Source organism: Engraulis encrasicolus, chromosome 18 (genome assembly GCF_034702125.1).
Source record: "Engraulis encrasicolus isolate BLACKSEA-1 chromosome 18, IST_EnEncr_1.0, whole genome shotgun sequence".
NCBI classification, from domain to species: Eukaryota; Metazoa; Chordata; class Actinopteri; order Clupeiformes; family Engraulidae; genus Engraulis; species Engraulis encrasicolus.
The window spans coordinates 36,170,556-36,190,355 of NC_085874.1; the positions used below are offsets into that span (position 1 = coordinate 36,170,556).

Sequence of the window (19,800 nt, forward strand, 5' to 3'; positions counted from 1 at the left end):
TAAAAAGTGATAAATGCACGGTCTGGACACTGTAAGCAAAGGGAAAAGGACCTCAGTCGAGACGTCATAGACATTTAGACTACACACTATGTCTACACAGTATACAGGTATGTCTATATTGACTATAAGAAGTGACTACTGCAATGCCTGGACACTGTAGGCAAAAGGGGAGAGGTCAATAAGTCATAAGGTCAGGCATAAAGCTTTTTTTTTGCTCTTCCTTAATAAGTGGACATTATGGCAATACAAGATAGATAGGGATAAATGAATGAATGACTGAAATAACAAATGAATGATTGAACAAACAACATATAGAATATACATACATACAGGGCTCTAAATTAACACACGCCAACCCGCCAAACACGGGTGAAAATTCATTTTGGCTAGTAGAAAAAAATACCTACCCGCCAATTTGGCCAGCAGCGCCCGAGTACAATTATGAACGGTAAAACCGCTGCTATGACGAACGTGCGCACGTTAAGTATTCAGAGCCCTTAAGGAGAGATTTCCTACATTACCCATGGACACTAGCGTCATGACGTAGCCTCCCACCGTGGGCTTTCCAGTGCAGCAAGCGGCAACTCCATGCTGTTGCACGCGCCAGCATTGAAAACATTTCAGACGACCAGCCTTCTGTCAGCTACGCTCACACTATTCTGACAGGCAGCTCTCCTCCTATGCTCTCGTCGATTTCGCTACAACCTTTTTAACGTCACTACTGCTATTATTACTAGGCTGAACCTTGCTGTAACAGGTTGCCTTTTTGAAGCAGCGAGTCCCTGACCGTTTCAATAACATGACTAACGCAGATTATGCCTATGTTTTGTGCGAGTGATGAGAATGTGGCGTGGGTTAGAGCAAGGTTCTGTGTGTTTGTGAATGCTAGTAGTAATTGTAACCGTAATAATAGTGACGTTAAAAAGGAGTGGTTGTGGAACGAAATAACGACAAGGGCAGAGGAGGAGAGCTGACTGTCAGAGTAGTGTGAGCGTAGCTGTCAGTTCAGTTGTCTTCTGAAATGTATCGAGTCCTGGCGCAACTAAGTTGGAAAGCCCACGCCATCGGAAAGAAAACAAATAACAAAAAAGCAACCAACGACGAAGCTGTGGAAGTAACAAAGGAAGCAAAGATTCCCGTGATATTATTTACTTTTAGTTAAACTAGGCTTCTTGTCATTTTGTTGCGCATGGTAGATAAGAGAAGAGCTCCTCCTCTCTCCTCTCCTTTTCCTCTCATCTCTTCTCCTTCCTTGGGGTGTGCGTATGTGAGGTTTTGGAGAGTTTGGCTGTGTGCCTGGTTACTGTATGTTAAAGGTCTGTTATGTGAGTGACTTGTGTGATGTGATTCAGTTGTTTTCAGAGGAATTGAACAAAAGCTAATTGATTAGGCTTAAGTAATGAAAGTAAAAAATAAAGCAGAAGTTAAAAAATAATGAAAAAATATATAGCCTATAATAGGCCTATGCTTATTAGTATGCAGGCCTATATATAGTGTATCTGTGTTATAGAAATTGTTGAACAAAATTACCATAATTTAAAAAAATAACTAGCCTAACGCATAGTTTATTTTGGCGAGGTAAAAAAAAAATGGCTAATTGAACTTCTGTTTGGCTGGTAAGAAAAAATGTCCACTAGCCAAATTGGCTGGTGGTGGAAAAAGTTAATTTAGAGCCCTGCATACATACATACATACATACATACATACATACATACAATAGAACAAACAAAAGAACAAACAAAAGAGCAGAAAAAAACAAACAAAAAGAAGAACGAACGAAAGAAACAAAGAACAAACGAACAAACAAGCAAACAGATGGACGGACGGCTGGCTCCTCCTTGTCACCTGCGTGTGGTCGACTAGGTGGCAGCTGTGCTGTAGGGAGAGGCAATTCTAGGGTCAGGTGGGGCCCCAAGCGAAAATGCAAAAGAATGAGCATTTGAAACAAAATCACCACTACTGTGGTAAAATGTGGGCTGTTATTCACTAGGGTTTGGGGGCCCCAAGCAGCTGCCTGCCTTGCCTGGTGGTAAGATGCACCTCTGGCTGTAGGGAGAGTCAGGGGGTGCGGAGCTGCTCCAGTCAGTTGCTAGTTAATATCTAGATAGACACTATCTCCACAGCTTTAAAAAGTGATTACTGCTTTAGTTCCTTTTATTTAATGTAACCTCTCATTTTAATTGACTTCTCTTATATCTCTCATCTCTCTTAGCTTAATGGATATTATGGCAATGTAGATAGAGATGAATGAATGACTTAATGACTGAATGAACGAACGAACGAACGAACGAACGAACGAACGAACGAACGAACGAACGAACAAACAAACCAACGAACAAATGAACAAAAGAAAGACCAAACAGACGAACAGCCGGCTCCTCCTTGTCACCTGTGTGTGGTCGACTAGGTCTCTGCTGTGCTGCAGGGAGAGGCAGGGGGTGCGGTGCTGCTCCAGGCTGTGCTGGGTCCTGGCCGCCACCAGGGTAGCCTCGGCCAGCTCCCTCTCGAAGCCCAGCCACTGATCCCAGACCTGCTGCAGCAGGGGGCGCAGGATGTTCACCTGTGGGGACAGGACAGGAGCACACACCAAGGCTGCGTTTCACAAAAGCTCTTCATCCCGTAGCCCCTTAAAGGGACACTGTGCAGGAAATGGTCAAAAAAGGTACTGCAACTATGCTGCTCATTGAAACTGGGTTGCCTATTGCCAAATTTGATCTTTTCATGAAAGTTTACTAAGAAATAAATAAAAATAAATATTTTCTAATATGGCAAAGTACAGTGAGTTTTACAGCTAAATATGGCCATTACTGGAAATTCAAAATGGCGGACCATAGAGAGGGTCCCCATTTTCAAGTATGAAAAGTGCAATTTTTCCAGTCATAATGAACACTTAGAATTTGATGGTTTGTTAAGTATTCATGAAAAAGGTAACATTAGTGAATGGGTAGCATGGATTCTGGAAATTAACAACTGAAAATCCCACACAGTGTCCCTTTAATGCATGCCGTATCTCCAGTGGCAAACTGTAATAGTCATTGAAAAGTTAGCTACCATAGTACTAACTATGGTAACTAATAATATAACATAACACAGGGCCTTTAGTAAAGCACTACGACTTGATCATTGCCCCTCTGGCAACAGCAAATTTATAACACTGTGTCTTAACGGGTTAGTGCAGCGCCTATGTTATAACCTTACTGACACCAAAATTGTAATGGCTTTGTCTTAATCTGTTATTCAATGCTCTTGGTACTGTCATATCAATGTTGTTATGGTGTAGTTGAGTATTTTCTGCAAATATTACATTACATTACATTTCAAATAGTGAATAGGCCCGCCGGCGACCCCATCTGCACTAAGAGGCTATGTAGTATTTCTAAGCTATCCACACAGTGCACCTTTACAAGCATCTACTCACAAAATCTGTGGATTGCTTTGTTATTGTGGTGTAATGATGACAGAAATCATGTACCGGTACTGTAATAGCAGCTACCATAGTCATGGGGGAGGGGTAAGATGATGGGTCTGCCTGTTCTGCCAGGGCTTGGCATTGGCACCTGCCAACCAGCCAAATGCTGGTAAAACTTGACTGTGGCTAGTAATACTTTCAATTAGGGATGGGCATAATTAACCGATGATTGATCATTAAACATTTAGTCGAGGAAGTTAATTTTCGCCGACTAACCGCGAAAAGAAGAAAAAAACCCTTGAATGTAGGTCATTAGTGCACGTCCTCAATGCAATGCATTTCGCTGTTACACCTACACAATTTGGGCAGCAGGGGGCAATATCTCACCATCACCGTAGCCTGGATTGACTTGTTTGTTACATGCGAGCTTCCGTAGAGCGGGCTTTGCCTTACCATGAAGAGGTCTCGGCGAAGTGTGGCGTGGGAACATTTTCGGTTAGAAAATGACAAAGTGTACTGTAATTACTGCAATGTGAATTACAAAAACAGTTCATCGACAATGACCATGATGTATCACTTGAACACAGCGCATCCAAGCCTTGTAAAAGACGGCGGTGATTCATCTCAACCTAGCCTCGCCTTGATGTCTGCACCGTTATGTGCCTTCGTTGTTGGCTCGCAACTTGAAGCCTCCCTCGTTTGCGCATTGCCCACCAATTCAGGTTTAACTTTTCTTGTTAATCACTTGACACTTGTGTTGTTAATAAAAACAAATCCTCGAAGAAAAACATGATGTTTTTGATGTATTTTTTGTTATACAAGAGTATAGGGCATGGTGGGCCTAAATGTGTGCTGTTTTTAATATAAAAATGTTAATGGTTAACCGATTATTAATCATTAATTCTCCTGACAATCGACGAAGAAATTTTCACCGCATGCCCATCCCTACTTTCTAGTAATAGTAATAGTAATAGTAATAGTAATATTTCGGCAGTCAGATTATTATTTGGGATGACACAGAGGAGTTTAGCTTATTTTCTGTTTACTCCTTTAGTGTCAACTGTTTGCATTTAAGTTCAACAAAATGCTCAGCTACTTACCGTAATGTATTTATTTCCATGTAGAAATCTATGCACTTCTTGCTCTAGGACTTCAAGCTCTGATGTTAGATGTACAGTATAATGATGAAGAAAAAACATTTGTGGCTAGTAGAATAGCTGAATGGCCAGTGACTCGGGGAAAACCACTAGCCATAGTGGCCAGTGAGTGAAAAAGTTAATGTCGAGCCTTGTGTGTCCTGTGAGCGCACTTTACCTGCTGGGTAAGTAGAGAGTAGTCCTGCAGGGTTTCATCCAGCTGGGCAGTGAAGAGCCGGTCAGCAGGGTCCTCCTCCTCCTCCACAGCCAGACGCAAGGCCCTCAGCTCCTGCAGCTCTGAACACCTCACTAGGGCCTTCTCCTCCACGTCCTACACAACACAACACAACACAACACAGAGAGGCAGACACAGAGAAGATACATCAGGACACAACACAACACAACACAACACAACACAGAGAGGCAGACACAGAGAAGATACATCAGGACACAACACAACACAACACAACACAACTCAACACAACACAACACAACACAACACAACACAACACAACACAACACAACACAACACAACACAACACAACACAACACAACACAACACAACACAACACAACACAGAGAGGCAGACACAGAGAAGATACATCAGGACACAACACAACACAACACAACACAACACAACACAACACAACACAACACAACACAACACAACACAACACAGAGAGGCAGACACAGAGAAGATACATCAGGACACAACACAACACAACACAGAGAGGCAGACACAGAGAAGATACATCAGGACACAACACAACACAACACAACACAGACAGGCAGACACAGAGAAGATACATCAAGACAGGAGGAATAAAGAGGCGTGGCCCTCAGCTCCTGGAACTCTGAACACCTCATGCTGCGATCACACCGCGGGCGTTGAAAGAGCTACAACGCTGCTGACTCCTGCCTGGAAAGCACAGGTCGGGGGCGTTGAACGCGGCAAACGATTCAACCTGAAGCGTTGGACCAGGAATCTCGACCAACCAAAGCTCGTGTTTAGAAAAATGTGAACATTGCATTGGCTGCCGCCTGCTGCCGCTGAGCTCATTACATATTTTTAGATGAAGTTCAACTTTTGACGCCCTCGGCTTTTGACTTTCCTGGTGAACCAGTAGCCTGTAAGTAACAGGCTACTGGCACACTGCCCTTTCACGCGTCTCCGCAGGCGGGGTTTAGTCAAAAGATGCTTGCACGCGGTTGGAGCAACCTCATATGAATGACATGACACTTCGACCACTCACGTTGAAGCTTTGTGACGTAGGACGTGTCGTCACGTAACCGCCGCCAGGTCGGGAACCAAAACAGAACAACGTCCTTTAGAAAATCAACTTGAGGTATTTTGGATAACACCGCTGAAATTGCTGCTTCCATCCCGACGCATGATAACTCCTCGCACGCCGCCATTACTGTTGTGATTCAGGGAGGGGGCGGGCACAGCCGAACTACCCTGGGGGAGGGTGTTGCGTTCGATAAACGTCATACCCACTGAAATCCCTCCCTACGATCCTGATTCGTCGAGCTGCCCCGTTTATTTCGTAAACGGAGGAGGAGAGCGAATCACAGGTGCACCAGAAGGTTTGTGTAGCCCAGCCCCCTGGGCGTCAACACATAGCTTCTGGTTCACCAGGAAAGCTTTTGACGCCCTCGCCTCTAGAAATGCGTTTGTTGCTTTTCACGCTTCTGCTGCCTCCTCTCCCATACAAAGTCAATTACTTCCGCATCTTTCCATGCGTTCAACGGCGGCGGTGTGACCGCACGGTCACAAGGGCCTCTCCTCAACGTCCTACACACAATGATAATAATGATAATAATAATGAGTTATCAAAGGAAAGTCCAGAGGCAACTCTTTTTTTTTCTGCAGACCGCGGCCCTTTAATGCACGCTGTACATAACACATGGCCTTTAGTAATGCACTACGACTTGGTCATTACCATTCTGGTTATTGCCATTGCTCATCATCGAAACCTAACGACTAAAATAACGATGTAATTCAGCCCTTTCAAGATATGGCTTCACATAGTATTTAAAGATGGCCTCTCAACCTAATTTAATTAATATTGCCGTGTTCCCAATTGTTATTGAATGTGTTACGCGTTGGTCCTGTTTTAAAAAACGTTCTGGTTGCTTTGTTTCAAGACGTTTTTGCAAGCTGGCAAGGTGGCTTGTGGAGAAACGAGAGAGTGTTCCGTGTTTCTCGTGGAAATGCGTCTCTGATTGGCTCACTCCTCCTGCTCTCGAAGAAACGCGTCTCTGATTGGCTCAGTCCTCCAGTTCTTGGAGAGAATGTAATGGGAAACAGAGTCGCCACTTCTCCGGGTGGTACTGCACTATAGGGGCGCCAACGGAGGCGTGCAGGCTCCATTCAGGGCTGTGCTCTTTCGACAGCGACCCCTAGGCGAGCTGCAGGCACGGAGCAACCAGAGTGCGCTGGCTTTATGTATGAGGCTTTGTGCTGTGTGTGTACCTGAGAGTAGCAACCAGCTGATAGCTAAGCTAAGCTATGTTTCGGGCCACCAGACGTTGCTTGTTTTGAAAACAAGCAGAAAAAAATTACTCGACATGTTTTTAGATAAATGGGTCGATATAAACCTTTGTGGGCAACGCCTTCTTTCGACGTGACGAAACACAGAAAGGCTTTCGTGATTCGCTCGTTTCTCTGCATTATTTATGTAAATTGGGAAACACCGGGAAACACAGCCAGGAGAGTTGACGCACCGCTATGAGAGCCTTGCAAGTGAGTTTAACTTGGGGTGACCGTCCGATCTTCGAAAGGAGTGAGTAAAACTGAGTTTTATCGGAAGTTGGCCTTTAACAATTTAAGAAATGCAACAAAATACAGTACAGATAAGGAGGAATAAAGACACAGACTGTATTTCAACATATCAAAATGTGTGGAGAGAGAATGGTTAAGTGTTACTAGTTGGCCTGTATAGTGTATGAATCCTCTCTCTCATACACATACACACATGCACATACACATACACGCGCGCACAGGGTGCGATTTGTCAAAAAAACAGAGGGGGGGATGTTTTTTTTTCATGAAACGTGACGTCACAAAATGAAGTTACCACGACTAACAGCTCAATATTGGATTGGATATCAATTGGATTGGATATCAAATGAATAACACTTAATTCAGTCAAAAACAAGGGGGCAGGGTGTTTTTTCCCAACACGGACACGGACACTTAGACAGCGCGTCTTCATTGAGAGTTTTTTTGTAATGCAGTTGGACCTCTCTTGCGCAAAAATGTTACACTGAAATCGCAAAGGGGGAAATCTGTAGCCTAGCCTATATTTCGTGTGCCACAGGCAATTCAGTCACTCACAATACTAAGTGCACTAACCCTAGAAATAGGCCCTACCCACCGAGTGTAGGCAGAGGGGGCTACTTCAACGTGTCGTCCTCATGCGTTGCAACTTTCTACAAACTTTTAGTCGGGTCATACAAATTCATTGCATGTTCAGGCGCTATTCCACCCATTCCGTCTGCCTTGACAGTAGGCCTAGCCTAGATTTACGATTAAGGCACAACGGTTTCGTAGCCTAACGTGCAGACAGAAATACTTAAACAATTTCAGTTTTCCTGATGGCAAGGACGCACGTTTGCACACAGGTAACGGTTTCATACCGTAGTCTTAATTCAAGTAGCTTTCATGCCTACCTGTTGGGGTCTTTCATTTGCTTGTGGTGCCCTTACAATCCATTTATGCTCCGTTTCCAAGCATCTCCCTTCCTAAAGCAGGGAGCCCCGTTTAGCCTATATTCGGTTCGGTTCACCCTGATTGCCAGGACGCACTTTTGCACACAGATGACTGTTGGTTTCATATAGCCTAGTTCCAGTGGCGTAGGTAATTCCTGCCTTTTGCGGTCTTTTAATTGATTATGGTGCATTAATGCAACTTTTTTTATCCATTTTAAACCACCTCCCTTCCTAGAGCACCTGTTTTTTGCCATTTGCATTAAGCATCCAATAGGCACCTCATCAGTTCAAGATTCAAGATTCAAGATTCTTTTTAATAGTCCCGAAGGAAATTTGTCTTGGACATACATTACTGCGCACCTCTGCAGTAAACAAACTGACGCTGCGCAATGCAATGCATGCGCCCTTTTTGCGCGCCTGTTTGCAGGCATAAGCCAAGTAGGCTAGTTGGGTAGGTTGTTTCCTATTTGATGGTCCATCAAAAAGGGACGAACTGCTGCTTTGGCGTTTCATTTTCGCATGTCCTTTGCATTAGCGGAATGTTATTCCCGTACAGAACGCAACATTGTTGCATATTTGCTGATGAGTCCGGGACCTCGTAAACATCAAAGCTTCCACCACGTCGGGCAATTTTGAAAGTGAGTGCAATGTAGACTGCAGAAAAGGGTCACAAGTTGCCTGTCATGTCAACATTTTTGTTAGTTTATTTTGATAGGCCTACTCGCGAGGATATTTTTCCAGCAGAGATAAAAACCAGAAGGGGGGACAATCCCCCCCATCCCCCCCGGCAAATCGCACACACACACAAGACATTAGGTAGACAATACATACTGTACATACCAATACAAACACACACACACACACACACACACACACACACACACACACACACACACACACACACACACACACACACACACACACACACACACACACACACACACAGGAGCGTGCGTGCGTGCGGCTTGCAGTACCTTGAGGTCCTGTAGTGCTGTGTCTGTGTGGAAGCAGCTGTCTGGTGTCTCATAGCCCCTCAGTCTCGCTCTCTGGGCAGACAGCCAGCTACGCAGCCGGCGCAGACGTGCCTCCCTCTGACTGCACACGTGCAGACGGTCCTCTACCTGCCGCACCTGCAGACGGAAGCAAATAAAAGACAATATTTATTTCTTTTCTTTTTTAAAAAATTTTTTAGGGGCTTTTAATGCCTTTATTGATAGGATAGTATGAGATGCTAACAGGAAGTGAGTGGAAGAGAGAGAGAGATGGGGGAGGGGAAATGACCCCGTCCGGATTCGAACCCAGGTCGCCATGGGCATGAAAGCCCAAATGTGGGGGGCTTAGCATGTTGCGCCACACCGCCCCAATACTTGTTTCTTTTCTATTGAATTCAGAAAGAGTTTCCCTGCAAAACATATCTAACTCCACTCAGCTCTAATCATGGGTACTAACTTGCACTACACTTCACTACACTGCACTACTCTTTTTTTCTGCTCTCTATCTGTTCTAATTGACTTGGATACAGCTGCACTCTGCACTGACCCTACAGTCTGTACTTGGTTGAATCCTCCTTGTAAGTTGCTTTGGTCAAAAGCGTCTGCTAAATGTAATGTAATGTAATAATGTAATGTCATTTTTATTTTATTATTATTATTTTACCCCCAATATTTGTATTGATTGTGTTTATTTATCTATTTATTATAATTGAAGAGTACAATTATATATAGGGTATTCAGTCATGGCAACAGGTATAGGCCTAAAATATACAATATACCAAGGAGAAAAAAAGGCATCAACGTCACAAAGATGACATATGAGGTCCCGTCCATTATCCAGACTCCCTTCCTCTACTTTTGTTTGGTGCCCGCCTCCGTGGAGAAAACAAAACAGTTTCCCCGATATCAGCCTAGTCACAAGAACTTTTGGGGGACTTTTCCTCATTCAACATTCCGATTGCAAATGAGAAAATAACCTTTGAATTGCCCTGTTGCGAAATGTTGAATGAGACTTCCATCTTCAATGATGTCTTACAACGTCATCACAAGGCCACACAAGCACAATTGAGGATGGGAGTTTTGATAGTGGAGAGGACATGTGGTTGTTATGGGCCAATGCTTATGTCGCACCCTATAGGTTATCATTTGCAACTACGGCTCAACTGCTTTACAATCTGGGACAGGACATGCATTTTCAACAGAGGCGCCGTCAACAGAAGTTAATTTATGGTGTAAGTGCATAACTAGCACATGGCATTACATAGCTGTTACACCAGTTATTCCATTGTACCTGATGAGGTTTATACACTGTGTTGTTACTGAAAAACACTAAAAACCTAAAAAGGACCACCCACACTTTTTATGCAAACATCAGAAAGTCAGCTGAGACAGGTAAACTGGTCTTCTGGTTAAATAATGACATGACTTGTGTTGGAAGCGTGTGTGTGTGTGTGTGTGTGTGTGTGTGTGTGTGTGTGTGTGTGTGTGTGTGTGTGTGTGTGTGTGTGTGTGTGTGTGTGTGTGTGTGTGTGTGTGTTACCTGCTGGTCTGCTCTGGCCTGTGCGGTGCTCCAGCGCAGGTGTAGGGCTCCGACCTGCTCGGCCAGGTGTGTGTGTGTGTGTGTGTGTGTGTGTGTGTGTGTGTGTGTGTGTGTGTGTGTGTGTGTGTGTGTGTGTGTGTGTGTGTGTGTGTGTGTGTGTGTGTGTGTGTGTGTGTTTTACCTGCTGGTCTGCTCTGGCGTGCGCGGTGCTCTGACCTGCTTGGCCAGGTGTGTGTGTGTGTGTGTGTGTGTGTGTGTGTGTGTGTGTGTGTGTGTGTGTGTGTGTGTGTGTGTGTGTGTGTGTGTGTGTGTGTGTGTGTTACCTGCTGGTCTGCTCTGGCGTGCGCGGTGCTCCAGCGCAGGTGTAGGGCTCCGACCTGCTCGGCCAGGTGAGTTCTCTCCTCCCTCTCCGCCTGGTCTTTCACATGGCCCGCCTCCTCCACCACCTGGCACAGACGCTCCATACACGCCTGATGACCCGACAGCTCAGCCCTACGCGCCTGCACACACACACACACGTCGCACGTACGCGTAAACGCACGTACGCACACACGCACACACACATACGTACACACACTCGCACGACGCACACACACACGCATACACATGCAACCCAGACACACGCACGAACAACACACACACACACACACACACACACACACACACACACACACACACACACACACACACACACACACACACACACACACACACACACACACACACACACACACACACGCACAGGCACGCCACATGCATGTACACACACAAGCATCCAAAACATTCAAATATACTGTATTATGGCATAATATTTCACTTTTAACGTATATATAGAAATAATTGATATCATCTTGTCAAGGACCAGAAAAACTATGATACACATTTAAACTGATCTGACAGGCCAAATAAAATGTCACCGCGGGCCAGATTTTGCCATCCCTACTGTAGATGGGTAGAGTAGAGTGGAGTATCAGTTATTGATCCCGAGGGAAATTAAGGTGTCAAGTAGAATACATACAGTACATGAATACAGAAGAAGACACAAAGACATTACACACAACATTGCACACACAGTATATTCACCATACATATATTCACAAGGTCAGAACTCTCTATCCCACTCTCACATACACACACACACACACGACACATAAATGATGATACAGACCTGACAGCGCTTGAGTTGGCTGGAGTGTGCAGCTGCATCAGTGGCCTGGCGGGTCTCTCCTCCCTCCTCTTCCTCCTCCTCTTCCTCTTCCTCTTCCTCCTCCTCCTCCTCCAGTCTTCTCTCCATTTCACTCAGCCACTTGTCCAGGCTGGACAGCAGCTCACAGGGAGCCAGCGCACACAGGATCTGGGAATGAAACGAACGACGGGCAGAGCTCATTAAAAACATGACAAAAAGGTAGTTCAAGGGCCCTGCCGTGGTCTAACGGTAGGGCACTCGTCTGCTACGTGGCCGACCTGGGTTCGATTCCCGGTCCGGGTCCTTTGCTGCTTGCCCTTCCCCGTCTTTCATCCCAACTCGCTTCCTGTCTGTCCTCCACTATCCTCATAATAAAGGCTTGAAAAGCCCCAACAATACTTTAAAAAAGGACAGTTCGAGGAGGGGGTTAAGAATGACAACATACAGCACAAGTTACCTAAGCAGAGAAACACAACATACAAACTCATGAATGGCAGCAGGAAATGCATATCATGCGACACAAAAATACAGCAAGATGTGCATGGAAAATTAAAAAAGGTTTTAATTAGTATAGTTTTAATTATTGGGAAAATAAATAAAACAAATATATATAAAATTAAAATGATTAAATCTAAATGTAATGTATTGTTTGAATGTAACTTAAGATCCTTGATGGTGCTAGAGTGGTTACTGGAGGACACATCCATAACTCATTTAAACTAAAAAAGAAAAGAAAAATAATATTGTGTAAATACATGGTGTGAGTGTAAGCAAGGAAGGGAGCAACCATGGCAACTAGGGATGGCACAAACCGAAACCGTACAATTCACACACATACCGAACCGAACCGTGCAATCCATCGCAAACCGCAATTCATGTACTGCCCAGAAAAATATGTAAAACAGAGATTCTAGGAGTATCTTATCCAGTCTCTCTGATTAAAACATTAGTGTATAAGACCAAATCAGAGGATGACACAATTAAAATCACACCATTTTCACATTATAAGCCTATACAAACCATATGTAGGATATTTAGTGATAAGTCCGATTCTATTAGCCAGTGCACCATTTATCATAAACTAAAAAAAAAGAACCGTAGAGAACCGAAAACCGTGACCTTGACAACGCGATATGAACCGAACCGTGAATTTTGAGAACTGTACCACCCCTAATGGCAACCATGACTACAGGTGGTGATGATAACAGACAAACAGGAGGGATGAGAATGGAGGGAATGGGGTGTGGGAGGGAAAGGGGGAGGGTTGGGAGTAGGGCTGGGACGATCAATCGACTAATTGTGACTAATCGACTATAAAAATTAGTCTGCTTTTCATAGGCGACTAATCATTTCATTGAATTCAGTGCTTTTTTACTTACTTTTCTAATGCTTTATTACTTTATTGAAACCTAAAATTGCCCAGCACGTATGAATTGAATGCTGTATCTCGGAGTAAATAATGCTACTATCATGATTTAAAGGTCATTGTGAGCTCAGGCAGCTAATTTTAACGGTTTGTTTCTTTTTTTCCCCAATTTCCTTGATGATTAAAGTGCTGGACTACTTGAAAAATGAATCGTTTGACTAATCGACTAATCGAAAACAAAAATAGTTGTTAGATTAATCGGGAGAAAAATAATCGCTTAGGACAGCCCTAGTTGGGAGACTGGGGCACTGCCAACATAAGGGGTGGGGGTGTTCTGATGGGAACCGCACTGGCAGAGACACCCGAAGCTACTTGCTTTGATGCTTGAACCTGCCGACCCTTTCTAATGAGAACTGAAGTGCAGACCAAGCCAAAAAAGAAAAGAACAAGAAAAGAGAGAAGCGGAAAAAAAAGAAGCAAAGGGATGTACGAAGAAGGAGGAGTTCAAGTGGGGAGGTGTATGCGCGCGCATGTGTGTGTGTGTGTGTGTGTGTGTGTGTGTGTGTGTGTGTGTGTGTGTACATGCGTGTGTGCATGTGTGTGTGTGTGTACGTGCATGTATACATGCGTGCATAAAGACTAATTGCTGTGTTGAGAGGACCTTTGTGGACTGGCCTTCACCCTCCGCACAGCTGTGAATCTATCTGAAAGAGGGCGGGGAAGGCGGTAGGAGGGAGTTATGTGTGAATGTTGATTTGTGAGAGTTTATGGGACAGTAAACGGGGAGGGCTGGGCTGAGCTGAGCTGGCGGTTTAGGGTTTGTGGGTGGAGAGTAGTGAGGGTTGTTGGAGATACGTGGACCTGCTTCATCAAAGCAGAATGAAAGGAGTTGCAACTGATAGCTTGATCTGCGAGGGTTGATGGAGTTGGGTGGCTGATGGTGGTGGTGGTGCACTTCAACGCAGGTGTTTGGTTAGATAGGAAGACGATGGCTGGACGTTTGGGTGTGTTCACATTCACAAAAAGCAATGAATGATCCAGGTGCCAGACAATTGTGTTATTGTAGTAATCGTCACATTATGACAGAGTGGTCTGCACACTGGGTATTTTGGATAAGCTCTAAAAGGGACACTGTGCAGGAAATGGTCAAAAAAGGTACTGCAACTATGCTGCTCATTGAAACTAGGCTCCCTATTAACATATTTGACATTTACATGAAAGTTTACTAAGTAATAAACAAATATTAACTAGTATGGTCCAATTACAGTCACTTTTGCAGCTAAAAATTGCTATTTTAGGAAATTCAAAATGGCGGACCATGGAGAAGATCCCCCTGTTCATGTATGAAAAGTGCATTTTTTCCAGTCATAATGAACACTTAGATTTTGATGGTGGTGGTAAGTATTCATGAAAAAGGTAACATTAGTGATAGGGCAGCATGAATTCTGGAAATAAAAAACTAAAAATCTCACACAGTGTCCCTTTAAAAAAACAATTTCAGCAAACGGATATGTTTCAATCCGCTAGGCCTGAAGTTTTGTGGTTGGATATAGATGCTTAGAGGCGCACAGCTGACAGCTAGAACTAAGAGTGTTGCTGGGAAGCTTGGCGGGCTTTAAGAGGTCGGAGATGCTGTTGATCAGTGGTTCTCAACCTTTTTTTGAAGAAAAAATTTCATCATAAGCCTCCCAACACCCCCTTTACCTCATCATAACCCTGCAAACGCCCCATTGATATCATCATAAATATGCCAATGACCCCCCCACCCCCGTAGCATTGTAAGCTAAAATAGACTAATGCCTCCCAATGGGAAGTAAGCCCCACTCCCACTAAGCTGTATCCTTCTCAACTCAACGCCCCCTACCCTAGGGCTTCCCAACACCCCCCTGGGGTTCTGTAGCACCCCCGTTGAGAAACACTATTATAGATGCTAGACCAGAGAGGAATGAGGGTCAAACCTGGGTCCCTGGCTTACAGTACATAAGCAGTGGCGGAACATTTGCACACAGGGCCCCACACAGGGCAAAACACTTATAGGGCCCCCTATACAGCTTGCCAAGCTCACAATAGGGCCCCCACCACCAATACGGGAGGGCCCTGGGGCTAGGGGCAAGAGCCCTGCTCGCCCTCCCTATAGCTCTGCCCCTGTACATAAGTAACACTATGGTGCCTCAGCTGTGTGAGTCAAAGTCAAGGTCAGTACTGGGAGGCTTGGTGGGGTATGGGGGTTGGAGATAGAGGCTTGATCAGAGAGGAGGGAGGAGGGCCAAGCTCTGGCAGCCTGGTATGGTGAGCAGGGACGCTGACAGCTTTGGCTGGGCCCAGGACAAAGCCCTCAGAGAGGGCCCGCAACTAATACATTCAATGTAATGAAGACCGAATTCTATATTATACTTTTATACTTTATTATCATGCAAGCATAAAAATTGCCTTTGGTCTCACAGGGTAACAGAACAGGATATAAACACAGATAGACACAAATAGACAGAAAAGACACATACAAATGCTGCATCCACCCCCCCTCCAACCACCCTTCCCCTCCCTTCTGGGCCCCATCTCTCCCCGGGCCTGGGACAATTGACCCCTTTATCCCCCCCTGTCAGCTTTCCTGATGGTGAGTGATGAGTGCATGAAGCGAAGGACAGCACTCCTCAGATGTTGCTTTCTTTCCATCTTTCCATCGCAATCACAATTACACGCTGAAGAAGGGGATGGGGCTCTGCCTGAAACATTTGCTGGCAAATAAAGAAAGAAAAATCTGAAGAGTGCTGTCCTTCGCTTTCATTCACTTATCTATGTTTTACTATGTGGGATTGATTCAGCAGCCAGTTAAGAACTGTGTTAATCATTATAGTGATAGTGTGAGCGCGTCTCCTCCACTTTACATGCTGAGTGATGTGATGAGTCAGCTGAGGGCAGGGCCAGATTAATGCACAGGCTAGATACGGCTGCAGCCTAGGGGTCCCCACCTGCCAGGGGGCCCCTGGTTGGCCAAACGTGAAAAATTGCAGAATTGTAACATACTGGAATATTGAAAAATTCAGCTGTGGTGTTGAATACAGTTAGTAGACCTGTTGTCCTTAATTCCTAGCTTGTAATTATGACACTGTCTATTAGGGCTGGGTATTGCAGCCATGTTCCTGTATCGATTAGATTTCGATTCTTAGGGCTTTGTCATTCCGAATCGATTTAATCCGTTCCCTTCTTGGTGCCAGGATTTCCCCCAAAAGATGCTGTTGCCTATTTTTATATAAAAATGTCAAAGGGCTGTGGCTTGACAGTGTTAACAGATTGCTCATTTGTAATAAGTAGGCCTAGGCCTAATTGACTAATACCTACTGGGTATTTTCCATAGACCTAAATTAAACAAAAAGAAAAAGAACCAAACAATCGATTTTGTGCCCTGTGAATCAATTATGTGAATTTCGATTTGATTCGATCGATTATCGATTAACTCGATTATTTTACCCAGCCCTACTGTCTATGTAAATTTGTCGCAAAATGTGTCCTCCGGGGGGGCACAGCAACCTGTAGCCTAGGGGCCCCATATCATCTTAATCCAGCCCTGGCTGTGGGGATTGCCCTGCCTGGCCCAGCTCGGCCCGGCCCTGAGCTCTCACCATTGTTCTGGAGCATCAACCGTTTGCCACATGAGCTCACCCCTGACAGCGTATGAATGACGAATCATGGCGGTGTGTGTGTGTCTCAGTGTGTGTGTGTGTGTGTGTGTGTGTGTGTATGTGTGTGTGTGTGTGTGTGTGTGTGTGTGTATATGTGTCAGTGTGTGTGTGCATGCGTGTGTGTGCATGCGTGTGTGTGGGGGGGGTAGTTGGGTAATGCATCCTCCTCTGCATCTGATGAGGCGTCTTCCTAACTACATTTTTGGAAAGTAGAATCAAATTGCTCACTCATTCTGTAGACAATCTTCTTTTTAACTAATTAAATGAATTCATGTTTTGAATGATCATGGTCATGATGATTAATGCGCTGTATCTTTTTGATAAACAGGATATGCTTCTGAACACACAGCCCATATGAGTCATGAGGAAGTGGACCATGGCTTAAGTTGCCAAACATTCAAGGTCGTCAAGTTCTAGTACCAAATTCTTTTAGATGATTTAAACATGACTAAATATACTGCCAAACATTGAAACTCCCCTCATGCCCTTACAGTTCATTGCCATTGTTATAGTACGCTGTACAACTGTCAACAGCCGTAAGCATGATCTGTCTACAAGTGTCTATCTATCTATCTACAAGTGTCTGTTTGTCTACAAGTGTCTATCAATCTATCTACAAGTGTCTATCTATCTATCTACAAGTGTCTATCTATCTATCTATCTATCTATCTATCTATCTATCTATCTATCTATCTATCTATCTATCTATCTATCTATCTATCTATCTATCTATCTATCTATCTATCCATCCATCCATCCATCCATCCATCCATCCATCCATCCATCCATCCATCCATCCATCCCCCTGCCTCTTCTCTCCTCACCTCTTTCCCTCTGGTCTGTAGTGCCGGCAGGGTCGCCGCCACCTCCCCCCAGCCCTGCTCCAGCTGTGCCAGGCGAGACAGTAGGCACGGGGCCTCGCTGTCCATCAGCTGCTGCAGCTGGGTGCCCAGGTCACGGACGGATGCCCACTGGGCCCGGCGAGCCTCCGCCTGCTGGCAGAAACCCTGCAGAGCAGAGGAGAGGAGAGCGGGAGGAGAGCGGCAGGAGAGGAGAGGAGAGGAGAGGAGAGGAGAGGAGAGGAGAGGAGAGGAGAGGAGAGGAGAGGAGAGGAGAGGAGAGGAGAGAGGAGAGGAGAGGAGACGGGAGGAGAGGAGAGGAGAGGAGAGGAGAGGAGAGGAGAGGAGAGAGGAGAGGAGAGGAAAGGAAAGGAGAGGAGAGGAAAGGAGAGGAGATATTACATACAAAGCACACATGGGACCAGATAAACTGACAGATTGGTGCTACCTTCTAAATTCAGTCTTCTATCAACGCACACAAACTAATAATAGTACCCTATTACATTAAATACTAGACCTAGCACTGAAAGACTAGTTTTGCTAGTTGTGCTAGTTTTACTTATCTCAAAGGATATATCAAATCTTATGGATGCGATGGATCTTGTATGCCAACATTTTTCAACACTTTGCCTGACCGTCATCCAAAACTCCTAAATATGATACAGTAAATGAGTAAAGTGTGATATGTTACCATAAGCGGCGTGAGCTGGGCCCAGTGGAAGTCCTGGGCCTCTGCCTCGCAGCGGCTCCCCAGAGCCTGCAGCTCCTCCCTGGCCTCTGCCAGCCACTCCTCCAGGGTCTGGGAGTCCTGCTGGAACCTACCATACATACACAAGGATACATATGGGTCAGTGACGTTTCAACAGTCAGGGGAGCTGATAAAAATTTTGGGTCCCATGAAAGATTCAAATTTTGGGCCGCCAAAATGACAAATTATGTTATCAGCATCCTTCCAGGGCCCTGTCAGAGCTGTTGGGCCCTTAGAATCTGTAACACCTTACCCCCCCTCGCAGGCACCCATGTCAACAGTATCTAGCACACGTCATGGCAGAGTGACAACAGCCAGTGCCGCTATTGTATGGATTGTTTTTTGTTTGTTTGTTTTTAGTGGATTATCTAGGAAGGCTAGCTATTGCAGCAAATCAACCACCAATTACTAATTCATTTCTGGGCATGAGATGCCGTTGCGCCACCACCTAACGTCTGAGTCAAAAAAATGTCTTTGAACAGTGTGCAGTGCTGACAACTTTGGCCCGGCCTGGGATAATGTCATGTTGAAAAAGCCCCCCAAGTCAATACACAAAATACATATACAACTCAGAAATTGCAGTTTTCATACATGAAAAGGGGGATCTTTTCCATTGTCCGTCATTTTGAATTGCCAGAAATATACATGTTTAGCTTCAAAATGTACTGTACTTTGGTCATACTAGTAGTAAATATTAGTTAATTATTTAGTAAATATGCATGAAAAGATCAAGATCAAGATCAACAAACAGTTTTAATGAGCAGCATAGTCGCAAAACCTACTCTGGCCACCATCCTACACAGTGCACCTTTAATATAACCAACTTACTGTAGGGGTAATCCCACATTAATTGGACGTGAGGAATATTCTTCCTCACGCAAGGGCACCAAAATATGTAGGTAAACTAACATTTATGGCTACGGGGACTATTCTTCCTCACACACGGGCACCAAAATATGTAGGGTCAACTACAATTAATGGGTACGACGTTAAATGTAAGGAAGTACTGTAATGTAATTATAATTACATTAATAAGTATACAATTCTTATACAGTTCCAAATATGTAATGTGTTATTACTATATGTGAGGAATAAGAGTATAAGAAATGATGCATGAAGAGTGTGTTAAACTCTTCGCGCTGGGTATCAATAATGTGTAGGTGTGTACTTATGGAATCGTCAATTGTCTA

General features: G+C 44.6%; 1 protein-coding gene across 1 annotated transcript in view; it reads right to left on the reverse strand.

Moving 5' to 3' along the window:
* LOC134468224 (nesprin-2) overlaps positions 1 to 19,800 on the reverse strand; it is a 270,548-nt gene that overhangs the window by 80,042 nt on the left and 170,706 nt on the right. The window contains exons 82-88 of the mRNA XM_063222166.1: positions 18,554 to 18,680; positions 17,848 to 18,030; positions 11,960 to 12,145; positions 11,115 to 11,291; positions 9,234 to 9,389; positions 4,724 to 4,876; positions 2,186 to 2,560 (exon numbers count right to left, since the gene is read on the reverse strand). Of these exons, the coding sequence (XP_063078236.1) occupies positions 2,186 to 2,560; positions 4,724 to 4,876; positions 9,234 to 9,389; positions 11,115 to 11,291; positions 11,960 to 12,145; positions 17,848 to 18,030; positions 18,554 to 18,680 (1,357 nt within the window). The remainder of the gene's footprint in view (positions 1 to 2,185; positions 2,561 to 4,723; positions 4,877 to 9,233; positions 9,390 to 11,114; positions 11,292 to 11,959; positions 12,146 to 17,847; positions 18,031 to 18,553; positions 18,681 to 19,800) is intronic.